Source organism: Anomaloglossus baeobatrachus, chromosome 6 (assembly GCF_048569485.1).
Source record: "Anomaloglossus baeobatrachus isolate aAnoBae1 chromosome 6, aAnoBae1.hap1, whole genome shotgun sequence".
In the NCBI taxonomy this organism is placed as follows: domain Eukaryota; kingdom Metazoa; phylum Chordata; class Amphibia; order Anura; family Aromobatidae; genus Anomaloglossus; species Anomaloglossus baeobatrachus.
This window is the reverse complement of record NC_134358.1, coordinates 120,509,866-120,536,353: the sequence shown is the minus strand read 5'-3', so window position 1 is coordinate 120,536,353 and position 26,488 is coordinate 120,509,866. Positions and strand designations below refer to the sequence as shown.

At 49.8% G+C, this 26,488-nt stretch overlaps 1 protein-coding gene across 2 annotated transcripts in view; it reads left to right on the top strand.

The window, feature by feature from the left end:
• Positions 1–2,363: 2,363 nt before the first annotated feature.
• The window catches only part of MCMDC2 (minichromosome maintenance domain containing 2), a 125,504-nt gene continuing 101,379 nt past the window's right edge, over positions 2,364–26,488 (top strand). For both annotated transcript variants that reach the window (XM_075353212.1, XM_075353211.1), the window contains exon 1: positions 2,364–2,499. In XM_075353212.1, coding sequence (XP_075209327.1) covers positions 2,394–2,499 — 106 coding nt within the window. In that variant the 5' untranslated portion in view covers positions 2,364–2,393. The remainder of the gene's footprint in view (positions 2,500–26,488) is intronic.

The window sequence follows — 26,488 nt, the reverse complement described above, 5'->3', positions numbered from 1 at the left end:
AGGACTGGGCGCTGTATGTGTGACAGGACTGGGCTGAGTATGTGAGAGGACTGGGCGCTGTATGTGTGACAGGACTGGGCTGAGTATGTGAGAGGACTGGGCGCTGTATGTGTGACAGGACTGGGCACTATATGTGTGACAGGATTGGGCGCTGTATGTGTGTGACAGGACTGGGCACTATATATGTGACAGGACTGGGCGCTGTATGTGTGTGACAGGACTGGGCACTATATGTGTGACAGGATTGGGCGCTGTATGTGTGTGATAGGACTGGGCGCTGTATGTGTGTGACAGGACTGGGCACTATATGTGTGACAGGACTGGGCGCTGTATGTGTGTGATAGGACTGGGCACTATAGGTGTGACAGGACTGGGCACTATAGGTGTGACAGGACTGGGCGCTGTATGTGTGTGACAGGACTGGGCACTATATATGTGACAGGACTGGGCGCTGTATGTGTGTGACAGGACTGGGCACTATGTGTGTGACAGGACTGGGCACTATAGGTGTGACAGGACTGGGCGCTGTATGTGTGTGACAGGACTGGGCACTATATGTGTGACAGGACTGGGCGCTGTATGTGTGTGACAGGACTGGGCACAATAGGTGTGACAGGACTGGGCACAATAGGTGTGACAGGACTGGGCACTATATGTGTGACAGGACTGGGCGCTGTATGTGTGTGACAGGATTGGGCACTGTATGTGTGTGACAGGATTGGGCGCTGTATATGTGTGACAGGATTGGGCGCTGTATATGTGTGACAGGACTGGGCACTATGTGTATGACAGGACTGGGCACTATGTGTATGACAGGACTGGGCACTATAGGTGTGACAGGACTGGGCACTATAGGTGTGACAGGACTGGGCGCTGTATGTGTGTGACAGGATTGGGCACTGTATATGTGACAGGATTGGGTGCTGTATATGTGTGACAGGACTGGGCACTATGTGTATGACAGGACTGGGCACTATGTGTGTGACAGGACTGGGCACTATAGGTGTGACAGGACTGGGCGCTGTATGTGTGTGACAGGACTGGGCACTATATGTGTGACAGGACTGGGCGCTGTATGTGTGTGACAGGACTGGGCACAATAGGTGTGACAGGACTGGGCACAATAGGTGTGACAGGACTGGGCACTATATGTGTGACAGGACTGGGCGCTGTATGTGTGTGACAGGATTGGGCACTGTATGTGTGTGACAGGATTGGGCGCTGTATATGTGTGACAGGATTGGGCGCTGTATATGTGTGACAGGACTGGGCACTATGTGTATGACAGGACTGGGCACTATGTGTATGACAGGACTGGGCACTATAGGTGTGACAGGACTGGGCACTATAGGTGTGACAGGACTGGGCGCTGTATGTGTGTGACAGGATTGGGCACTGTATATGTGACAGGATTGGGTGCTGTATATGTGTGACAGGACTGGGCACTATGTGTATGACAGGACTGGGCACTATGTGTATGACAGGACTGGGCACTATAGGTGTGACAGGACTGGGCACTATAGGTGTGACAGGACTGGGCGCTGTATGTGTGTGACAGGATTGGGCACTGTATATGTGACAGGATTGGGTGCTGTATATGTGTGACAGGACTGGGCACTATGTGTGTGACAGGACTGGGCACTATGTGTGTGACAGGACTGGGCACTATAGGTGTGACAGGACTGGGCGCTGTATGTGTGTGACAGGACTGGGCACTATATGTGTGACAGGACTGGGCGCTGTATGTGTGTGACAGGACTGGGCACAATAGGTGTGACAGGACTGGGCACAATAGGTGTGACAGGACTGGGCACTATATGTGTGACAGGACTGGGCGCTGTATGTGTGTGACAGGATTGGGCACTGTATGTGTGTGACAGGATTGGGCGCTGTATATGTGTGACAGGATTGGGCGCTGTATATGTGTGACAGGACTGGGCACTATGTGTATGACAGGACTGGGCACTATGTGTATGACAGGACTGGGCACTATAGGTGTGACAGGACTGGGCACTATAGGTGTGACAGGACTGGGCGCTGTATGTGTGTGACAGGATTGGGCACTGTATATGTGACAGGATTGGGTGCTGTATATGTGTGACAGGACTGGGCACTATGTGTATGACAGGACTGGGCACTATAGGTGTGAGAGGACTAGGCGCTGTATGTTTGTGACAGGACTGGGCACTATATGTGTGACAGGACTGGGCGCTGTGTGTGTGTGTGACAGGACTGGGCGCTGTGAGAGTGTGATGGGACTGGGTACTGTGCCTGTAATGTGTTTCTGACGGGACTGAACTGTTTGTGATTAACAGGTTCTTTGCATATAATAGGCCTGTAATGTGTATTTCTGACAGGACGGCTTTGTGTGACAGGACAGCCGGTGGACAGACATGAGCTGGGCTCCAGTGTTTAACCACATGAGGGAATCTGCTCTCATATACATGGACAGGAGCCGAGGTCTAGAGAATTTTATAGAGGACTGCAAGAAATATAATGGTAAGAGCTAAAAAAATCATTGACCGTTTAAGGCACATTTATAGGATGGTTTTAATAATCATGTGCTGTTTTCCATCCAACAAGAACCAATAAGGAAGAAAATCATTCAGAAAGTGTTATACAGGGTGTGTGCCATATTTATTATGCATAGCTCCCACCCGTCCTGGATTCAGCGGGACTGTCCTGATTAAGGGCTCAGTCTCGCTGCCCCAGCATATCAGAACTTTGGTCCCGGTGGCTTTCTCACACTCTGTGCCGGCTCCATAGCTCCTCCTCGGACCATAGCGGCATCTCTCGGCACACACATGAGAAATAAACATCCAATTCTCTTCTTCTCTGGTCTGATCTGATCTCCACAAGACTCAAACTCACAACCTCCATGTTGGCAGGCAGCGGATTTTAGCTATGAGCCACAGCCCACATTGAGAAAGATAGGAGAATAGGTATACGAGCTTTATTTCACACAGTGAACCTAGAACCAGATCATACGGATACATATATACATTTGTACATTGCAGTGTGTTTGGAGGTCCTGTATTCAAGAGGTGTAAAAAATGTCAAATTTTTTTTGTTCCTATAAAATTACTAAAAGCATAATGAAAAAAAAATTGCAAATTTTATTTTCTCTTATTTTGTGAGTCTCTCTGGGACTTGAACCCAAACCTCTACAATTGCAAACAGCAGCTACTAAAGCAATGAGCCACAGGCTCTACTGATGAAACTGGGAGAATTTTTTAATATTGAAGCTCCAGTGCAGGCTCTGACCCCCACAGACAGATTATACTGGTACATAGACATACATTGTACATAGCAGTGTAGCTCTATGGCCCTGTATTCTAGAGGGAGAATAAAAGTGATTTTTATTATTATTCATAGTAAACTATTATAAAATATTGAAACAAATATTGCAATAATGGCACTTTTAAACTTGCTCTAAAAAAACCCCCAACAATCACAAATCAGAAAATATAGACCTGTTTAGTGTCCCTGTAATTGGTATGTTGTGCCAGACGTTACAATCAAATTATTTATTGTGATCAGAAATGGTGTAGAAAATGGCGTGACTAATTTATTTTTCTTTATTAAATTCATAAAAAATGTAATGAAAATGTAATGCCGATAAATAATTGCTGTGGTTTTTCAACTGCTTCTTCACGTTTTCTGCAGGTTTCCATACCACACAATGCAATAACAATCTTCTCTAATTCTGGTGTTTTTGCTGCAGTTTTTCATTCATGTTGCCCCTTATTTGATACAGACGTGAATCCACATTTTTATGCGTTTATAATTCCTCAGAAAAAGTTTGAGTCTGTGCTTAAAAATATATATCTTTTTTTTTTTTTTTTCTCAAGGCTTTACATAAAAGTTAATGGAGAAAAAAAAAAAAAGCACCAAAACCACACAGTTCAGCAGCATCTTTAGCCACACAGCGGATGGGGATTTAATCAGATTGTACACACTTTGCTTGGACATTAATTGCATGTTCACATATAGCGTAAATGCAAAGGTTTTTCTGCTGGGTTTTTTTGCACAGGAATTCTTCACGCCATGGTGATTTTCTGCTGTTTTTCTCTTTTTTTTGTTTTTTTTTTTTCATTTTTGTATTTTCCTACCTTTCTTCCAAGAGCCATAACTTTTTTTGCTTTTCCATCAAGATAGCCATATGAGTGCTTGTTTTTTGTGTGACGAGCTGCACTTTTGAATGACACCATTAATTATATGATGTAGTATACTGGAAAATAGGGGAAAAAATTCCAAGGGTGGGGAAATTGCAAAAAAAAGTTCAATTCCACAATTGTTTTTTTCTTTTATTTACTATGCTCACAATATGGTAAATATGGCAATATGATTCTCCAGGTCAGAAACAGTACATAAATACCAAATGTACGGTAATTTGTAACTAAAAAAAATTTTGCTTGTGTCACCATTTTTCATGAACCCTAACGATTTGGTTTTTCAGGATCTGGGGCTGTGTGAGGGCTTATTGTTTCCGTTCTGAATCCTGAGTTGACATTTTTACTCATATCATTTTTGATTGTCTCTTATTGCATTTTATTGTACTGTTGCGCCAACTAGAAAAAAACGAAATTCCGGTGTTTTGATTTTTTTTTTCTTCCATTGCACCGTTTAGTGATGGGATTACGGTAATTTATTTTACGTTTTGATAGATTGGACATTTCTAAATGCAGCAAAAGCAAATTATGTGTATTTTATTTTTTGTTTTATATTCAATGGGGCAAAAGGGGTGATTAAAACTTGTTGTTTTTTTTGTTTTTTATAGTTTTCATATTTATACCCCCCACACACCCACTTTTTATTGTATTTAATATTCCCCTTAACCTGAAGCTGTGATCATCCGAACACTTGAGCTGTACAGAGCAGTACATCAGCACCGCTCTGTATAGCAAATTTCAGTCTCCTATGAAAGCCGGCTCACAGCCAGCGTTCGCTGGAAGATCATCATAACAGACACAGGTCATCAGTTGACCCCCAGCTATCATGACAACCTACCGGTGCCCAAGGATCATGTGATGGACATGCCAATGGGAGCGGAGAATGACGCTAGTGTCGCGGGCGGAAGAGGGGACGCTACGCTCTCGCACTGCTCTGGTCCGGCTGCTGCTGCCGCTGCGCGGTGGTGGCTCGAGCGGTGGGCCGGATCCCGGGGACTCGAGCGGCGCTCCTCGCCCGTGAGTGAAAAGGGTGTTTTGATTGTGGGGATTGGATATTGTCCGTGACGCCACCCACGGTTGTGGTGATATTGGTGACACCACCGCTGCTCTATACGGGGATCCTGGGAGCGGTGACAGGGAGCAGCTTTGATGTTAGTTCTCCCCTCCCGTGGGTAGGGGGTTGGTTGGCCCGGTGATGGGGTAGGGATTGATGACAGGCGGCTTACAGGGCCTGGTGAGGTGCAGGGTCGCGGGGGCAGCGCTGTGCTACTCACTCAGCCAATGATGAGGACACAGTTCTCGGTAAAACACACGGCTGGATGGATGGGTCCCACAGACGGCTGCGGTGTTGTTTCTCCCGGCAGGTTGATGGTGACTGCCTTTCCCTGCACCTATGTACGGTAAACGGTTCCAATGGGTTCCCACCGGTAACCCGCTCCCCAGCTTGGATATGGGCTGGAGGAGCCCCTTTTGCCCGCAGGCTCTGGCCCTGGGAACGGTAGCCTTGGCGGTGGCTGTGTTTCCCTCTCACGGTTGGACTGTTGCCTTCTGTCGGGACTTGGCTGCTGGGAAACCCAGGAGGTTCCCTTCGCTGACAGATTTGGCAAATTCACGGTGACTCCTAGCCTTGCCGGGGTCCGTAAGCCCCTGCCAGATGGTGCTGACTTCTCTTTGTGTACCGGTCCGGTACCGCCGGGCAAATAAACTGAAAATAACCACAGCAAAATGACAAACCCAGATAAACAAAGAACCAGACCATAAATAAAGAGCAAGCACTTATCTGGGGAAGATGTGGTGTAAAGCAGGATCAAGCAGGCTAAAGATACAAAGAACAACTGACATCCGGCAACAGCCTGCAATCAGACCAGGACTTAAATAAGCAGAGAGTTAGGAAAGGAAACACACACTGCACAACCCACCTGGTCTCTGTCCAAACCCTTCCTGGCCACCAGAGGGAGCCTCCCAGCAGCCAAGACATAACTAACATTCACAACAGTACCCCCCCCCCCTTTAGGAGGGGTCACCGAACCCTCACCCACGCCACCGGGTCGCTCGGGATGAGCATGATGGAAGGCGTGAACCAACCTGTCCGCATGAATGTCAGAAGCCACAAACCAAGAGTTATCCTCCTGCCCATAACCCTTCCATTTCACAAGGTACTGAAGCTGACGCCTACTGCGACGGGAATCCAGAATTTTTTTAACCTCATACTCCAGATCCCCTTGTACCAAAACAGGGTCAGGAGGCGCTGCTGCAGGAACTGCCGGCTCCACATGTTTCTTCAACAAGGATTTATGGAAGACATTGTGAATCTTAAATGACGCAGGCAGAGTCAAACGGAAAGATACAGGATTAATAATCTCCGAAATCTTATAAGGTCCAATAAATCTGGGCTTAAATTTAGGAGACGGAACTCTCATAGGAATATTTTTAGAGGACAACCACACCATGTCCCCTACTTTAAACCGGGGACCAACAGTCCGACGCCGGTTGGCAAACTTTTGGGCAGTTTCTTGGGACTGAAACAATTTATCCACTACCTGCCCCCAAATCTGCTGCATTCTGTCGACCACCGAATCCACCCCCGGACAGTCAGACGCCTCAAGCTGCCCTGAGAGGAACCTAGGGTGATACCCAAAATTGCAGAAAAAGGGGGACACCAACGTGGTAGAGCTAGCTCTATTGTTAAGGGCAAATTCAGCCAAAGGCAAAAACAAAACCCAGTCATCCTGATCCGCAGAAACAAAACACCGTAAATAGGGTTCCAGGGTCTGGTTAGCCCTTTCAGTCTGACCATTGGTCTGAGGATGAAACGCCGAGGAGAAAGACAGCTGAACACCTAATTTGGAGATAAAAATCCTCCAAAACCTGGATACAAACTGCACCCCTCTGTCAGAAACAATGTTTTCGGGAATACCATGCAAACGGACAACATGTTGCAAAAACAAAGGCACCAACTCTGATGAAGACGGCAACTTAGATAGGGGAACCAAGTGGACCATCTTGGAGAATCTGTCACAGATCACCCAAATCACAGTCATTTTCTGAGAGACGGGAAGCTCTGAAATAAAATCCATAGAGATGTGCGTCCAAGGTTTCTTAGGTACAGGCAAAGGCAATAATAGCCCACTAGAACGTGAACAGGGCTTGGACCTAGAACAAACTCCACACGACTGCACAAAACGACGGACATCTCGGGACCAAAAAGAGCGTCTCACAAGATCCAGAGTACCAAAAATGCCAGGATGACCCGCCAAAACAGAGCAATGAACCTCAGAGACAACTCGGTCTCTCCATTGGTCTGGGACAAACAGTTTCCCTGTAGGACATCTCTCAGGTTTATCCCCCTGAAATTCCGCCAGTGCCAACCGCAGATCAGGCGAAATAGCCGAGAAAACTACACCATCATTCAGGATAGTAGACGGTTCGACAACCTCCAAAGAGTCAGCGCAGAAACTCCTGGAAAGGGCATTGGCCTTAACATTCTTGGTGCCCGGCAAAAAAGAGACCACAAAATTAAACCGGGTAAAAAACAAAGCCCACCTGGCCTGCCGAGGATTCAACCTCTTGGCCGATTCCAGATAGATGAGATTCTTGTGGTCTGTAAGCACCACAACTCGATGTCTAGCCCCCTCCAACCAATGCCTCCACTCTTCAAATGCCCACTTCATAGCCAATAATTCCCGGTTCCCCACATCATAATTCCGTTCAGAAGGAGCAAACTTCCGAGAGAAAAAGGCACAGGGCTTAAGTTTACCCGAAGTAGCGTCTCGTTGAGACAGAACAGCACCTGCTCCGATCTCTGAGGCATCGATCTCAACTTGAAATGGGCGAGACACATCAGGTTGCTGCAGAACTGGGACAGAAGTGAATCGCCTTTTAAGCTCCTGGAAGGCCACAATAGCCTCAGGGGTCCAATGCTCAGCATCAGCTCCCTTCTTTGTCAAATCTGTCAGAGGCTTGACAATAGTAGAAAAATTGGCTATAAATTTACGGTAAAAATTAGCAAACCCCAAAAATTGCTGCAGGGATTTTAGAGAAGTCGGTTGCACCCAGTCGTAAATAGCTTGAACCTTAACCGGGTCCATTTCAATAGCGGAGGGAGACAGGATGAAGCCCAAAAAGGAAATCCTTTGCACCCCAAAGAGGCACTTTGACCCCTTAACGTACAGTGCATTATCCTTAAGTATCTGAAAAACCTCCCGTACTTGCCCCACATGAGAGTCCCAATCATCAGAAAAAATCAAGATGTCATCCAAATACACAATCAAAAATTTACCAATAAGGTCCCGAAAAATACCATTCATGAAGGCCTGGAAGACTGAGGGTGCATTAGTGAGCCCAAAAAGCATCACTAGGTACTCAAAATGCCCCTCAGGAGTATTAAAAGCCGTCTTCCATTAATCACCCTCCTTAATACGGGTGAGATTATACGCACCCTTGAGATCCAGTTTCGTAAACCATTTGGCACTCTTCACTCTAGAGAACAGATCAGACATCAGAGGCAAAGGGTACTGATATTTGACTGTAATTTTATTAAGAAGACGGTAATCAATACAAGGAGTCAACAAACCATCTTTCTTAGCAACAAAGAAGAAGCCAGCACCCAAAGGAGAAGATGAGGGCCGAATGTGCCCCCTCTCCAATGATTCTCTGATGTATGACCGCATGGCATCATGTTCGGGAACAGACAAGTTGAAAATCCGCCCCTTGGGAAATTTACAACCGGGCACCAACTCAATGGCACAGTCACAGTCCCGATGTGGGGGCAGAGAATCAGATTCCTGGTCATTAAATACATCACGAAAATCAGACAAGAAAGCCGGAACATCAACTGCCTGAGCAGACGTGGACGACACGGAAAGGTCCTGATGCACACCTTGACAACTCCAACTAGCTACCTACAAGGATCTCCAGTCAATAACTGGATTATGGGTCTGCAACCACGGAAATCCCAGTACCAAGGTATCCTGTAGATTATGCAATACTAAAAATGTACAAGTTTCCTGATGCGCTGGTGCAACTCTCATAGGCACCTGGGTCCAAAATTGGGGTTTATGTTCTGCCAAAGGGGTAGCATCAATGCCCCTTAAAGGAATAGGAGTTTGCAAAGGAACCATGGGAAAACCACAATCCCTAGCAAACCCAAAATCCATCAAATTGAGCGCTGCCCCTACGTCCACAAAGGCAAATGCAGAAAAGGAAGACAATGAGCAAATAAATGTGACAGACAAAAGAAACTTTGGTTGCAAAGAACCCACAGTAACAGAAGTAGCCAATCTCCTTTCACGTTTAGGGCAGACAGAGATGTTATGAGAAGCGTCTCCACAATAGAAGCACAGTCTATTCTTCCGTCTGAACCCCTGCTGACTAGCATTAGAAAGGACCCTATCACACTCCATAGGCTCCAAAGGCTGTTCCACAGGCACAAAACCAGCAGGTATCTTCCCGCGCTCACGTAAACGCCTATCAATCTGAATGGCCAAGGTCATAGAGGCATCAAGACCAGAAGGGACAGGAAATCCTACCATTACATCCTTCACAGCATCCGCAATACCCTTGCGAAAAAGAGCCGCAAGCGCATCATCATTCCATTTGGTAAGGACCGCCCACTTACGAAATTTCTGACAAAACGTTTCTGCAGAATCCAAGCCCTGAGTTAAGGACAACAAGACCTTTTCTGCTTGGTCCACAATATTGGGTTCGTCATATAATAATCCCAAGGCCTTAAAAAAGGAGTCAACATCATTGAGAATCGGATCATCAGACGCTAAAGAGAAGGCCCAGTCCTGAGGGTCACCACGCAGCAAGGAGATGACCATCTTAACCTGCTGTACGGGATTCCCTGAGGACTTAGGGCGCAGGTCAAAAAATAATTTACAATTATTTTTGAAGCTCAAAAATCTCGACCTATCCCCCGAAAAAAATTCAGGAACAGGAATCTTAGGCTCTGCAAGGGGAGTCTGTGCAAGAAAAGACTCTATACGATGAACCTTAGCATCAAGATGAGCAACACGCTCACCCAATTCATCCATGCTAGACAAAAGAAATCTTCCACAGAACCCAAAGAAGAAGAGGAAAAACACCAAAAAAAAAAAATTCTCAGCAGTTTTTTTTTTTTTTCCCTCTTAAGAGTACCCTTTAAATTTGGTTGGCCGGATGTACTGTTATGATCCGGAACCATGGAAGACCACCACAAATCATTGGCAAAAAGGTGACTAGCATTGGCAACTAATCTGGCCGCCATCCCCTTACTAACCAACACAACTAGAAGTAGCCGAGGGGTGAACTAACATCCTGTGCACCGCGAACCCAGCCGGAGAACTAACTATCCTAAAGGTAGGAAAGATGAATAACTCTGCCTCAGAAAATAGACAAGAATAGCAAGCCCCCCACATTCAAAGACTGCGGTGACATAGGAAAAACACAATACACAGGTAGATGACCGGATTAGCAAAAGGTGAGGCCCCCGCTGACTAAAATAGGAAAAGACAGGAAAGGGACTGATGGTTGCCAGAGAAAAACCCTGCAAAATACCAACTTCCTGATAGTACAAAAAGGCCCTCAGATCGCTCGATCTGAACTCCGTCCTATACCAGGTGCCCTTGTCATACCAATGAACAGAAAACAAGAATCATAACAAAGTCAACAAGCCACAAACACATGGACCCAAAGGAGCTTTATTCCACACAGAACTGCAGGGAGTTCCTCAACAATCCACTAAGGGGGAAAATCCCTGCAAGCAAATAAAATGAAAATAACCACAGCAAAATGACAAACCCAGATAAACAAAGAACCAGACCATAAATAAAGAGCAAGCACTTATCTGGGGAAGATGTGGTGTAAAGCAGGATCAAGCAGGCTAAAGATACAAAGAACAACTGACATCCGTCAACAGCCTGCAATCAGACCAGGACTTAAATAAGCAGAGAGTTAGGAAAGGAAACACCCACTGCACAACCCACCTGGTCTCTGTCCAAACCCTTCCTGGCCACCAGAGGGAGCCTCCCAGCAGCAAAGACATAACTAACATTCACAACAGTGGGGTGTGTGGGTGTTGTTCTCTGTGGCCCCTGGCTTGTCCAGGGCGCCACATTCCCCCTTAGTAAAATGCAGACCGTCCGCGGGCTGCCCGTCCATCACCGGTTTTATTTTCACAACTGAAAAAGATAACGGTAAAACAGGGATTACAAGTAAAATAACATCTTCCCACATCGGGAGGTACTTTTACTTTAACGTTGCGTAACGGTTACGGCTTCCGCTCTCTCCCACCCAAGCAACCTGGCCCTGATGCTGCCCCTAAGCAAACAGGCAGCACCCCTTGACCCCAGTCCAGCACAAGTTGCCCGAGCGGGTTCTGTCCTTTTCAGGGGACCCACGTCCATGGGGAACCCCTGAAACCCCCAGAGGATCGCCACCGGTTCCGGTGGTGGCTGGGCCCCAGCCTGCTCCACTGCGGGCCCTTCCTCCAATCTGCCTCTCCGGAGGCGGTAACGGTGAAAGCCTCAACAACATTTTTATTTACATGCCACAAGTTCATGGTTGCCCTACTAGTTCTCGGGCCTGTTCGTAGTAGTTTCTACGCATAATTTGAAAAGGGGGGTCCCAACGGGGACCAGTTGCCGGCAATGACCGGTGCAATCAAGCTGATAATCAGGTGACTCTTCTCGGTGGATTATTCTTTTCATTCATTTAAACGGTACTTTGGTGGTTGCAACGGGGGACCGCCGCCATCACTCCGATTCCTCTGCGTCGGTTGGGGGAGGGGGTGCAGTGCGCACTCGGGCCTCCTGACTGCCCCTCAGCTTTGCATCCAATGCGAACCACCCCCTCTCCCCACAGTGCCGGGTATACTGCACCAGGTCTCCGGGCATCAGATTGCGGATGCTGGATGCTCCTCCGGCAGGTGGGCATTAACATCCCGCCGGGCTATAAAGACTTCGGCCTCCAGGCCCGGTTCATATATAAAGCCATAGCCCCGGCGGACATCAAACTGCCTCACCTGCCCTTCACATAGGGGGCCCCGGACACGGAAGGTTGCTTGCCTCAAACTCTCCTTTTCCCGTATCGTACGGGCCACCAATTCCGCCTTCTTCCTTTCCCTTTCCGCGATCTCCGGGCCCAGCGGCGTCGGCTCCCTGTCCCAATATGGAGCTGCTGCGAGCTCCGGCGCACGGGTCGGGCCCCGCGAGACCTTCTGGACACTGCCCACCACTGACAATCTGGGTGGAAGGTCCCGCGGTGACTTGGCCTGGGGTGCTGCTTTGCAGCGGCAACCCGGCGCAACCTCAGCCGAGATGTGGGGAATGGGCACAGGGGCTTTCCTCTGCTGGGCCTTCTGCACGGCTCCGGCTGTCGGCTCCGGCTTGGGGGAAGTCTCTGTAAATGCCTCCGGCTCGGGCTTCTGTACTTTCCAGGGCAGCACTTCCGGTCGGTCACGGGCTCCGGCTACAGGTCGATCCGCCTGGGCGGACATGCAGGGTAACGCTACTGGTTGCGGGGGTAGTGGGCCTAGTGGCGGGGTCACAGCAGCCGATACGGGTAGCGAGGGAGGTAGCAGGGCGAGCGGGTTCAGACCAATCCAATAACCAATTACCCCTATGACCTGACAGACAGGAGAAGGGAGTCCGGGCATCTACAATGGCGTGGCTGGGAAAACTCAAACTCTGGACTCGGGTACTAGATGCCCTTTGAAGTGAATTACTGGAAAGAAAACCCCCTATGGGAGAGGGCTCTTGCGAATGGAAAAAAAGGGGCCCAAGACCTGGGAAGTATGGCCTGTAATGGGAGAAGGAAAAACCCTTTCGAGGGGACTCAAGGAAGGGTTGGACTATGTGACCGGCCTAAGCGCTCGTCGACCAGAGGAGTGACGCCTATCCTTGGAAGGTGGCAAGGAAAAAACGGAGGAGTGATGGAAGAATGAGTAAAGTGTTATTATTATTACTATTATTATTATAAAACGCGTCATCACGTCACAACCAGAGGTGACGACGAAGGGAAAGAAATGACAGAATATGGGAGTTTAAATGGTCTGGCAGGAACTCTGATTGAAAAGTGCAGAAATGCACAAGCGTCTGAGACCAAGCGGTGGCGAGTGGTCGCGAAGTTTGGTATGGCGGGGACTTCGGAGAGATCTAGCATATCTCCAAGGGCCATCCAGAATGGCTACGAGAGGGGGAAAAGGAGGTAGACCCGGGACAGGGGAAATATAGATCCCTCTTGGCCTGAAACTGAAGCAGGTCATGTCTAGGTGTTAGTGCAGATTGGCAGATTAGACGGGGAACACTCGCTGTAGTGTTGAATGTTCGGGTGGAGACACCCAGTGGCCTGAGCATTCTGGGCTCCCTGAAGAATTCTGCTGTGGAAAGTAGACAGAATACAATTATTTGAAACCTTACAGCTTGTCCGGAAGAGTGGGCTTAATGACTGGGCCGTCAGGATACTAGAAGTCCCTTGGTGAAGCTGGTCCTCCGTGGAATCAATACTGGTTAGACGATCCGGTGTCTGGTTCTTAACTTCATCTGTTGACTGTGGAGGGACTGAGGGAATCTGATCACTATCTGAAAGAGAGAAAATGTAAGTAACGATATATGGTTTTAAACCTTTACAGTACCTGGCCGGAACCCTAGTGGAGGGCGCGGCCAAGGCTGGTCTAGGCCAAAGAATAGGCCGATACCAGGAGAACTATGAACCACCCGAGGAAGGTGGCAGGAAGTAAAACGGACAACATATTGGTTAGCAGACAGAGCTGCCCCTTGCTTACCTCATTTGAAAACCAAAATGACTGCTGCTTCAAGAAGCGATGCAGCCAACGTACGGTCAAGAGAGAAAAGCCCTACCTTGTGGCTACCTTAGATGAATGGTGCAAGGTAGGAGAAGGTCCCGGGCCACTGGGAAGCGACCGGATGAGAACTGCTGCTGCCGTGCTGCGTCATGGGGTCCGTGGTTGCTGCAGGGAGTGAATCACACGACCCTCCAGTCAGAAGTTCGCGTGTTACCTTACCTCGAGATCACGTTACACGTATGGTGTGAGGTAGGAGATGGATGCAGATCGCTGAAGAGTGAGTAAATAACTGCTGCAGAAAGAGAAGACAATGAACTGGCCAGAGGATTCTGGCTTACCTTCTGTTTTCCTGAATGGGTGGTCTGCAGTAGGAAAAAACCCCCGGGTCACTGGGAAGCAACCTAATGACCGTTGCTGCCGTACCACGTTAGGGGTCCATGAAGACCACAGTCCTCGCCTCAGTCGAAGATGAAGGAGATACATGACCCACTAGGTGAAGAAGACTGTTCGAGTCACTGGGTCGTGAGCAGAGCAACACATACCTGTTACAGTATCCAGCTTCTGGTCCGGAGAAACGCTAGCCTATTGGATAGCGGGCAGGATCATTGATCTTGAAAACTGGCACTGAACCTGACAGCTGCTGGCGTGCCGCATCATGGGGCAGTGTTGGATGGAGCTCTCGCCTCGGTCGAAGATGAGCGGAAAAGTTGAACAAGGCACTCAAGCCTGTTGCTGTATCCGGCTTCTGGTGCTGATAAGTGCTGGCCCATAGGCAAGTGGGCAGGCTCATCAAATCACTCTCGCGCTGTAGTAGACAGGTGCCTACAGAAACACTGGCACACAGGATAGAGGGTACATTCTGGCAACACTAGCGCACCGGATGGTGGGTAGGTGCATAGAGAAACACTGGATAGTGTATACTGGCACCCTGGAAGATGGACCGACATATAGAGACACTGGCACACGAGCAAGTGGACAGGTCTATGGAACTGTCAATCTGGATGGTGGACAGGTTGACAGAAAAGGTTATTGCACACTAAAACTGACAGGTGCCAGAAGAAACCTGACCCCCTTAACAGTGGGAGGGTTCACACAACACTGTTACAGTGGTGTAGACAGGTGCGCATAGAAACCTAGTTACACTGAGTAGTGTAAGGGCTCGTGGAAAACACTGGTACACCAGAGTAAACAAATGCACGTAGAAACACTGGCCCACGGAATAGCGGGCAGGGTCCCCAAAGCACCTGGGTATTGGAGCACACAGGCATGACGCAGACATTGGCACTCTGGATAGTGGACAGGTACAGGGAAACGCTGGCACACGGGAGTAGGTCAGTGCATAGAGAAACGCTGGCCCACTGGATAGTGGACAAGTATGAGGAAACACTAGCACACCGAAGAGGACTAGTACCTAAAGAACACTGGCACACTGGTGACACTTGCACACTGGTGAAGACTGGTGTAGAGAGAAAGGCACTTGCGCACTGTAACAGACAGGTAGCACGTAGAGACACTGACACGTAGGATAGAGGATATGCACATGGAAACACAGGGCGTAAACCTGGAACACACTGGAAGGCTGACAGGTTCACGGAGACACTGGAGCGTTCACGGAAAGGGCCATGTCATGGACCGCTGGGCAAGCAGCGTGCGTAGCGAAATATGGGTTTCTGACTGCTGGGTAGAGCGCCATAATCTATCCGTAACGTGACGGATAATCTGGCGCAAGAGCGATACTCTGGGAAGATTTAGAGTGCTGTAGAGACGTCCGTGATTAGAGCCACAGGCATATAATACAGCTGGACACATAGGATCAGTGATTAGTGTTACAGGCGTATAATACCTGGGAGACAGAATGGCAAACTGACAGTGAACGCCCAGAATTCAGGAGCACATCTGTGCTAGGTAGGAAGTGAGGAGAGTGTCTGTGAGTGTACATCACAAAGACAGGGGACAATAAAATTGTGCGACATACGGCTTCTTCCCAAGGCAGTACCATAGTGAATTGGCCTGCCCCTTCACAACCAGTACCATAGTGAATGGGCCTGCATCCTCACAAACAGTACCACAGTGAGTGGGCCTGCCACTTCCCGAACAGTACCATAGGGAATGGGCCCGCTTCCTCACAACCAGTACCATATTGAATGGACTTGCTTCTTCACAAATAGCACCACAGTGAATGGGCCTGCATGTTCAGAGACAACAGTACCCTGGGAATGAGCCCTGAGAGAGATGACAGCCTGCTGCCTGGGGCGCTGACTGACACTGAAGTCTGGGGAGCAGTGGACTAAACCCTGCCAGTGAGGGTGCGCTGGGGCCAACACTGCCTGCGGGTGGGTGCTGTGTCGCAAACTTGCGGCGGTTCTGGGAAGGGGGGGACGCGACCCGGTCGCTGGATCAAGCCTGGTGGCGGCGCTGGCAGCGCTTACCCGGATGTAGGCACAGGCGCGGCGATAGCGGCGCTTACCCGGTCGGAGGCTCGGGCCCTGAGGCGGCTGCAGAGTCGACCTACCCGGGCGGGGACTATCGGGCCTCGCGGCGGCAGCAGCGTCGCTTACCCGGAGGGAGGGGCCTGGTCCAGTGGAGGCACAGGAATGACGCGCCAGGGATTGGCGCCCGGAAATGACGACAGACGCCGGGAGAGGACTGGGACCACGCGAGAAAAAAAAAAAGAGGCGGGAGATGTGAAAAGCCCGCGCGCGCGGACAGAATTCCGGCTGGGGGCGTGGCCTGGAGAGGCGCGCGGACACTGAGGGGGCCGCAATGGAGCCGGGGCCTAAATTTTGAAAGTGGGCCGCCGGAGGGGACGCCGGGCCGCAATGGAGCCGGGGGCTAAATTCTAAGGTAGGTCGCCGGAGGGGACGTCAGGTAGTGGACGCCACGGCGGGGGGCCGACAGGGGAAGCCAACTACAGAGGGGCCTGTGGAGGGGGCTCTAAGGGAGATGTAGGACCCCCTGACCCAAGTGGAGAAGGGGCTGTGGGGTTTCTATACCCGGGATCCCTCCCCATAACCCGGGACGGGGAAGAGGAGGGGGGAGTGAGTACTTATCTGAGGTCCCGGCTTGTCTTGAGGTGATCCTGGACCCATCCTGGAAGGCGAGCGAAGACATCTCGACGGTCGTCCTGGGCATAGTCGAGGGGAGACCGGAAGGGTACCTCTCCATCCTGGGTACGGTCTTCGTCCTACCCCACAATCAGGCTCGGAAGCGAGAGAGTTTGGGGAGGGGGGAAAGGACCATCCGCCTGTCCCTCTGTGCGGATGCCCCCCAAACCGTCTTGAAAGTGTTAGGGGGGTAGGGTCCTGCCAGACAGACACGGAGGACAACGGAAGTGGCGGACGGACCCCACTCGAACCGGTCTCTATGTGGGAGAGCAGGGTGAGCGATTACACCCTGTCGCCCGACGAGCTGTGTCTGAAAAACAAAGGGAAAACATTAATAAAACACAACAATACAAACCTGAGGGGCTGAGAGCAGCCCCTGCGTGTCCAACCTCCTCGGACACTAAGCAAAAACTGATCTCCTCAGCTCCAGTCAGTGGGTGTATACTACGTGGGAGGAGCCAACTTTCTTATTTGCATAGTGTCACCTCCTAGTCCCAGCAGCATACACCCATGGTTTCCTGTGTCCCCCAATGAAGGCTCCGAGAAAGAGATTTTACGGTGAGTACCCAAAATCTACTTTTTTCGGCCGGACACCTCCGGCAGTCACACAAGGCGCACTTCCACCAGTTGGTAGAACGGTAGGATCCTGTTCGTGACGCCAAGTTGTCGCGGGCGGAGGAGGGGACGCTACGCTCTCCCACTGCTTGGGTCCGGCTGCTGCTGCCGCTGCTCGGTGGTGGCTCGAGCGGTGGGCCGGATCCCGGGGACTCGAGCGGCGCTCCTCGCCCGTGAGTAAAAAGGGTGTTTGATTGTGGGGATTGGATATTGTCCGTGACGCCACCCACGGTTGTGGTGATATTGGTGACACCACCGCTGCTCTAGACGGGGATCCCGGGAGCGGTGACCGGGAGCAGTTTTGATGTTAGTTCTCCCCTCCGTGGGTAGGGGGTTGGTTGTCCCGGGGCCCGGTGATGGGGTAGGGATGGATGACAGGCGGGTTACAGGGCCTGGTGAGGTGCAGGGTCGCGGGGGCAGTGCTGTGCCGCACGGCACGGTGCTACTCACTCAGCCAATGATGAGGACACAGTTCTCGGTAAAACACACGGCTGGATGGACGGGTCCCACAGATGACTGCGGTGTTGTTTCTCCCGGCAGGTTGATGGGGACTGCCTTTCCCTGCACCTATGTACGGTAAACTGTTCCAATGGGTTCCCACCGGTAACCCGCTCCCCAGCTTGGATATGGGCTGGAGGAGCCCCTTTTGCCCGCAGGCTCTGGCCCTGGGAACGGTAGCCTTGGCGGTGGCTGTGTTTCCCTCTCACGGTTGGACTGTTGCCTTCTGTCGGGACTTGGCTGCTGGGAAACCCAGGAGGTTCCCTTCGCTGACGGATTTGGCAAATTCACGGCGACTCCTAGCCTTGCCGGGGTCCGTAAGCCCCTGCGAGATGGTGCTGACTTCTCTTTGTGTACCGGTCCGGTACCGCCGGGCCACCGCCCGTCCACGGTCCTTACGGTAGACTCCGATAGACCACTCCTGCAGACGGTCACCACCGTCTGCCAACCTTGCTGATCCGTCCGGGCCACACACCCGGACGCTGTCAGTTAGTTGCTCCACTACCACTTTCCTTCCTTCCACTTTCACCTCCAAAACTAATCTGTCTTACTTTTCCCGCCTCCAGGACTGTGAACTCCTCGGTGGGCCCACCCCCTGGTGTGAACATCAGCCCCTGAGGAAGGCAACAAGGGTTTTGTGTCTGACTTCGGTGTGCCTGACCGGGAGTGTGGGGTGTGTGGGTGTTGTTCTCTGTGGCCCCTGGCTTGTCCAGGGCGCCACACTAGCTCTGATGGTGCGTGTTAAATCCCGCTGCCAGAGATACAGTAGATAGAGGGATTTACCACCCACAGCTGTTAAAGGCACATGATAGCTAAATAAATCATATTATGCAAGAGAGGCAGTCCAGAATCACCATGCTTGTCCAGATAAGCGTTTTTCTAAGCGCCTTAAGGATACACGTTATCCCTTTCCCCCTGACGTGGTCAAAAGTTGGGCTCAGTGTCCCAAAGTGGATCCTCCAATCTCCAGACTGGCAGCTAGATCCATACTTGCAGTGGAAGATGGGGCTTCACTCAAAGATGCCACTGACAGGCAGATGGAGCTCTGGTTGAAATCCATCTATGAAGCTATCGGCGCTTCTTTTGCCCCAGCATTCGCAGCTGTATGGGCGCTACAAGCTATCTCAGCAGGTCAAGCGCAAATTGACGCAGCCACACGCACGTCCGCGCCACAGGTGGCGTCCATAACCACTCAGACGTCGGCATTTGCGTCTTACGCTATTAATGCTGTCCTGGACTCTGCGAGCCGTACGGCGGTTGCAGCCGCCAATTCGGTGGTACTCCGCAGGGCCTTGTGGAATGTGCTACGGGAATGGAAGGCAGATTCTGTTTCCAAAAAGCGCTTAACCAGTTTGCCAATTTCTGGCGACCGATTGTTTGGCGAGCGTTTGGATGAAATCATCAAACAATCCAAGGGAAAGGATACATCCTTACCCCAGCCCAAACCGAACATACCCCAACAGAGGAAGGGGCAGTCTAGGTTTCGGTCCTTTCGGGGCGCGGGCAGGTCCCAATTCTCCTCGTCCAAAAGGCCTCAGAAAGATCAAAGGAACTCTGATGCATGGCGGTCTAAGTCACGTCCTAAAAAGACCACCGGAGGTGCCGCTACCAAAGCGGCTTCCTCATGACTTTCGGTATCCTCACTCCGCATCCTCGGTCGGTGGCAGGCTCTCCCGCTTTTACGACACCTGGCTGCCACGGGTAAAAGACCGTTGGGTGAGAGACATTCTGTCTCACGGTTACAAGATAGAGTTCACCTCTCGTCCCCCGACTCGATTCTTCAGGTCATCCCCGCCTCCCGAGCGAGCCGAGGCTCTTCTGCAGACGCTGGGCATTCTGAAGGCAGAAGGAGTGGTGGTCCCTGTTCCTCTTCAGCAACAGGGCCACGGTTTTTACTCCAACTTGTTTGTGGTCCCAAAGAAGGACGGGTCTTTCCGACCTGTCCTGGACCTGAAACTTCTCAACAAACACGTAAAGACCAGGCGGTTCCGGATGGAATCCCTCCGCTGCGTCATCGCCTCAATGTCCCAGGGAGATTTCCTTGCATCGATCGATATCAAAGATGCTTATCTCCACGTACCGATTGCTCCAGAGCACCAGCGCTTCTTGCGCTTCGCCATAGGAAACGAACACCTGCAGTTCGTGGCACTGCCGTTCGGCCTGGCAACAGCCCCACGGGTTTTCACCAAGGTTATGGCTACTGTAGTAGCGGTCCTCCACTCTCAGGGTCACTCGGTGATCCCGTACTTGGACGATCTGTTGATCAAGGCACCCTCTCTAGAGGCATGCCAACACAGCCTCGACGCTACCCTGGAGACTCTCCAGAGTTTCGGGTGGATCATCAATTTTCCAAAGTCAAATCTGACACCGGCCCAATCGCTGACATACCTTGGCATGGAGTTTCATACCCTCTCAGCGATAGTGAAGCTTCCGCTGATCAAGCAGCGGTCACTACAGACAGGGGTACAATCTCTCCTTCAAGGTCGGTCACACACCTTGAGGCGCCTCATGCACTTCCTGGGGAAGATGGTGGCAGCAATGGAGGCAGTTCCTTTCGCGCAGTTTCACCTGCGTCCTCTTCAATGGGACATCCTACGCAAATGGGACAGGAAGCCGACGTCCCTCGACAGGAACGTCTCCCTCTCGCAGGCGACCAAAGCTTCCCTTCGGTGGTGGCTTCTTCCCACTTCATTATCGAAAGGGAAATCCTTCCTACCCCCATCCTGGGAGGTGGTCACGACGGACGCGAGTCTGTCAGGGTGGGGAGCGGTTTTTCTCCACCACAGGGCTCAGGGTACGTGGACCCAGCAAGAGTCCTCGCTTCAGATCAATGTTCTGGAAATACAGGCAGTGTATCTTGCCCTGAAAGCGTTCCAGCAGTGGCTGGAAGGCAAGCAGATCAGAATTCAGTCGGACAATTCCACAGCGGTGGCATACATCAACCACCAAGGCGGCACACGCAGTCGGCAAGCCTTCCAGGAAGTCCGGCGGATTTTGATGTGGGTGGAAGCCACGGCCTCCACCATCTCTGCAGTTCACATTCCAGGCGTGGAAAACTGGGAAGCAGATTATCTCAGTCGCCAGGGCATGGACGCAGGGGAATGGTCCCTTCACCCGGACGTGTTTCAGGAGATCTGTTGCCGCTGGGGGGTGCCGGACGTCGACCTCATGGCGTCCCGGCACAACAACAAGGTACCGGCGTTCATGGCACGGTCTCAAGATCCCAGAGCTCTGGCGGCAGACGCCTTAGTTCAGGATTGGTCGCAGTTTCAGCTCCCTTATGTGTTTCCTCCGCTGGCACTGTTGCCCAGAGTGTTACGCAAGATCAGGGCCGACTGCCGCCGCGTCATCCTCGTCGCTCCAGACTGGCCGAGGCGGTCGTGGAACCCGGATCTGTGGCATCTCACGGTCGGCCAACCGTGGGCACTACCAGACCGACCAGACTTGCTATCTCAAGGGCCGTTTTTCCATCTGAATTCTGCGGCCCTCAACCTGACTGTGTGGCCATTGAGTCCTGGATCCTAGCGTCTTCAGGATTATCTCAAGACGTCATTGCCACTGTGAGACAAGCTAGGAAACCAACGTCCGCCAAGATCTACCACAGGACGTGGAAAATTTTCCTGTCGTGGTGCTCTGCTCAGGGTATTTCTCCCTGGCCTTTTGCCTTGCCCACTTTTCTGTCCTTCCTTCAATCTGGACTGGAAAAGGGTTTGTCGCTCGGCTCCCTTAAGGGACAAGTCTCAGCGCTCTGTGTTTTTCCAGAAGCGCCTAGCCAGACTTCCACAGGTACGCACGTTCCTGCAGGGGGTTTGTCACATCGTCCCTCCTTACAAGCGGCCGTTAGAACCCTGGGATCTGAACAGGGTGCTGATGGTTCTTCAGAAACCACCATTCGAGCCAATGAGGGATATTTCTCTCTCACGCCTTTCGCAGAAAGTGGTTTTTCTAGTAGCAGTCACTTCACTTCGGAGAGTGTCTGAGCTAGCAGCGCTGTCATGCAAAACCCCTTTCCTGGTGTTTCACCAGGACAAGGTGGTTCTGCGTCCGGTTCCGGAATTTCTCCCTAAGGTGGTATCCCCCTTTCATCTCAATCAGGATATCTCCTTACCTTCTTTTTGTCCTCATCCAGTTCACCAATGTGAAAAGCATTTGCACTTGTTAGATCTGGTGAGAGCACTCAGACTCTACATTTCTCGTACGGCGCCCCTGCGCCGCTCGGATGCACTCTTTGTCCTTGTCGCTGGCCATCGTAAAGGGTCACAGGCTTCCAAATCAACCCTGGCTCGGTGGATCAAGGAGCCAATTATCGAAGCTTACCGTTCGGCTGGGCTTCCGGTTCCCTCAGGGCTGAAGGCCCATTCTACCAGAGCCGTGGGCGCGTCCTGGGCTTTGAGGCACCAGGCTACGGCTCAGCAGGTGTGTCAGGCGGCTACCTGGTCGAGCCTGCACACTTTCACGAAGCACTATCAGGTGCATACCTATGCTTCGGCGGATGCCAGCCTAGGTAGACGAGTCCTTCAGGCGGCGGTTGCTCACCTGTAGGAAGAGGCCGTTTTACGGCTCTCTTACGAGGTATTATTTTACCCACCCAGGGACTGCTTTTGGACGTCCCAATTGTCTGGGTCTCCCAATAGAGCGACAAAGAAGAAGGGAATTTTGTTTACTTACCGTAAATTTCTTTTCTTCTAGCTCTAATTGGGAGACCCAGCACCCGCCCCTGTTTTTTTGTGTACACATGTTGTTCATGTTGAATGGTTTCAGTTCTCCGATATTCCTTCGGATTGAAGTTACTTTAAACCAGTTTATAATTCTTTTTCCTCCTTCTTGCTTTTGCACCAAAACTGAGGAGCCCGTGGGAGCACGGGGGGTGTATAGGCAGAAGGCGAGGGGCTTAACACTTTTAAGTGTAATACTTTGTGCGGCCTCCGGAGGCATAGCCTATACACCCAATTGTCTGGGTCTCCCAATTAGAGCTAGAAGAAAAGGAATTTACGGTAAGTAAACAAAATTCCCTTCTTGTCCCTCTTTCTATTCTTCGAAGGTTGGGAGATATGATTATGTGTTACAGACATATTTGCCTCTCTCAACACACTACACTTTTCTTGAAAGAAGCAAAGCAGAGAGAAATCAGTAAAGCGATTGACACACTAATTAAGTTCATGCTATTATTCTAAGATCTGTTAATTAATTTCCAAAATTGGATCGGTTTATTTCAGCAGAAGGACATTTTTTTTTAAATCTTATAAATGTGCCCCTGCTATGTAGTGTGTAATGTCCATGTCTGACCGTACAGGGACATGGTCTGATTATACCACATCTGCTTTTCAGGGGAAAGCACAAAAGAATATAAAGATATTAAAGCACAGGATCACAAAAAAATTCTTTCTTTGAGGTAAAACATTTTTAAAAGCGGCAGGAAATTGTTTTACCTCACAAAAAGAATCACTTGAAATCCTGTGCTGTAATGTCTGTACACTGTTTTACTTCCTCCCCTGCCCAGGAGATGTGGTATGATCAGACCATGTCCCTGTACGGTCAGACAAGGCCATTACACGGTATATAACAGGGATACGTATATATGATTATTTCCACATAGGAACGTTTTTTTAGTTAGTCACATCCATTTGTGGAAATGTATTATTATTCAAAGATCTATTCATTGCATAAGCTTTAAAATTAACTTTGTGAGAAAACCCTTTTAATAACGATTTGCCATCCTTAGGCACAAAATACTTTTGTACAGTATGTCAGCCATGAGGTGGTGCATGAAGAGAAATAATGCCTGCCCTCCTTGGCTTGTTGTACTGAATTTATCATGGCACTGGGGACCATTTGATTTATTTCACACAATTTTCACTTCACAAATTCACGTGCCCTTTAAAACTAGATGAATATCCCCCAATGTCTAGGGCAATGCCCCAAAATGGTTCTGTAAATTGTAATAAAAATGGCAGCTCGGTAATTTTCAATACGGGTTCTGTCCCCTCTCCAATCCCATCGCAAAATCTAATGAAACGGCTTCTTCTAGAAGCTGATAGTTGTTTGACTGCAGCAATCCCGTGACACAACAAAGTCACAGGACTTGCTGGGATTAGCAGTGCTGACATCACTGGAAGAGCGCTGCTATATGAGGCGAAAGTCAATTGTGTTTATTTTAAATGGGGCCCAAAAGTGATCAATGGGATTTTCCAGCTTCAGAAAACCCCTGTAGTTGGTTTTAAGAAAACAAATGGGCCTTTCCTCACCCTTCCTGGGACCAGAGCTAAGCCTCTTCCGCTGCTGTTACTGTTTGCAGTGCTGGCAACACGCCATAAGTGGTGATTGGGCGGACTCGTAGATAACTGGGACCAGCGGGTCTAACCGACTTTAAAAAAACAAAACAAAACAAAAACCCGGTTCGGGCCCGGGATTGATCCCGGTTATCTGGCCCGGATACCGGGCTCATATAAGTCTAAAGGGAACCATAATCTGTCAATTAAAAAGGGTGGTAGAAGGGTTAGTGAGATAGGAGAAAGCACTTATACTTACCGAAGCTCCAGCTCGGCTGTAACTGCTTCCAGGCCACTAATTCACTTCTGGGGCCACTCATTCACCTTTATACATATGCACTGCTTTCCGCACCCACTGGCGTCTGTGATTGGTTGCCACTCAGGATGTGGGCGCGTCTGACTGCAGAGTGTCTGACTGCTAGCAATCAGACGCTATATATATGCGTCTATTGGGGTATATATATATATATATATATATATATATATATATATATATATATATAGATATATAGATAGATAGATTATGATACTTAGTACAGATAAAGCCTACAGCAATAGGTTGCAGCCCCCAACCATGTGCTTATCTTGGCTGTATATCTCAATAAGAGGAACCGCATGCAGTTCTTTTTTTTTTTTTTTTAAAAAAAAAATGTAAAAAACCATTATGCGGTGCCCCCCACTTTTGATACCCAGCCAAGATGAAGCCCGACAGCTTGGGGCCAGTATTTTCAGGCTAGGGAGGCCCATGGTCATTGCCCTATAGCCTAAAAATAGCACCTACCCGAATTGCCGCATCCATTAGATGTGACAAGCCTGGCGCTTTACCCAGCTCTTCCGATTGCCCTGGTGCGGTGGCAATCGGCGTAATATGGGGTTTAATGGCAGCTCACAGCTGCCACTAAGCCCTAGATTAGTAATGGGGTAGGTCTATGAGACCTCCCTTTACTAATCTGTAAGTGAAAGTAAATAAACACTAACACCAAAAAAATCCTTTATTTGAAATAAGACAAAAAAGCACCCTCTTTTACCACTTTTTTAACCCCTAAAACACCCCTGCAGGTCTGACGTAATTCAGAAGAGGTCTCATGCCGATTCCAGCTGTGCTACACCTGAAGCTCACAGTGAGCGCCATGGCCAATGACCGCGCACTGTGAACTGCAGGCAGAAACAGAGTGAGCTGCATGATCAGCAGTGATGTCACTCAGGTGATTTGTGGTCACAGGTGGAAGACCATGGGAACCTTAATTAATAAACGTCTTTCCATTACTAACCCCTGGTCTTGATGACAGCTGACAAGTCACAGCTGATATAAACCCCAAAAAATATTACCCCGATTGCAACCTTATCAGGGCAATCAGGAAGTGCTGGGCAGCTGCAGGCTGCTATTCTTAGGCAGGGAAGGGCAAAATAACCACTGACCTTCCCACCCTAATAATATTAACCCTCAGCTGTATGCTTTACTTTGGCTGGTTATCAAAAATATGGGAAACCTCATGCCATTTTTTAAAATAATTCATTAAGCTAAAGAAGCTTAAAAAACTCTTTAGTTCCACATGAAAGGCACTAAAGTGTGCAAGTGTATGACACTGCCTATATGCCTGCTCTAATCTAAGCTCTCTCTCCCACAGCAACTCTCCTTGAACTTCTTGCAGAGAGTGTGCCGAGCATCGTGCCTCCGGGTTTCATATAAGACCCAAAGATGTAATGCGGACAAAAATCACAGTAATACCAGTTGCCAACATAGCTATGGCATTATGGTGATTGGCAGGCAATCCCACATGTTGATTGGCTGTCGAACAGCCACAAAACATGCAGAGCAGGGACTCAAGCTTTCGCTCAAGTACTTACAATACTTGATTGAGTAAGGAGCGTACCCAAGCACCCTGATGTTCAATCAAGTATCGAGCAGTTTTGAGCAAACTCGCTCATCACTGGGGATAATGTCTAATTTGGGAATAACCTTTCAACCACTCTGGGCTGCCTACAGACTCTTTTTCAGCACTCATTGAATCATCTTAAATTAAGAGACCGCTGCAGCCTAAATTA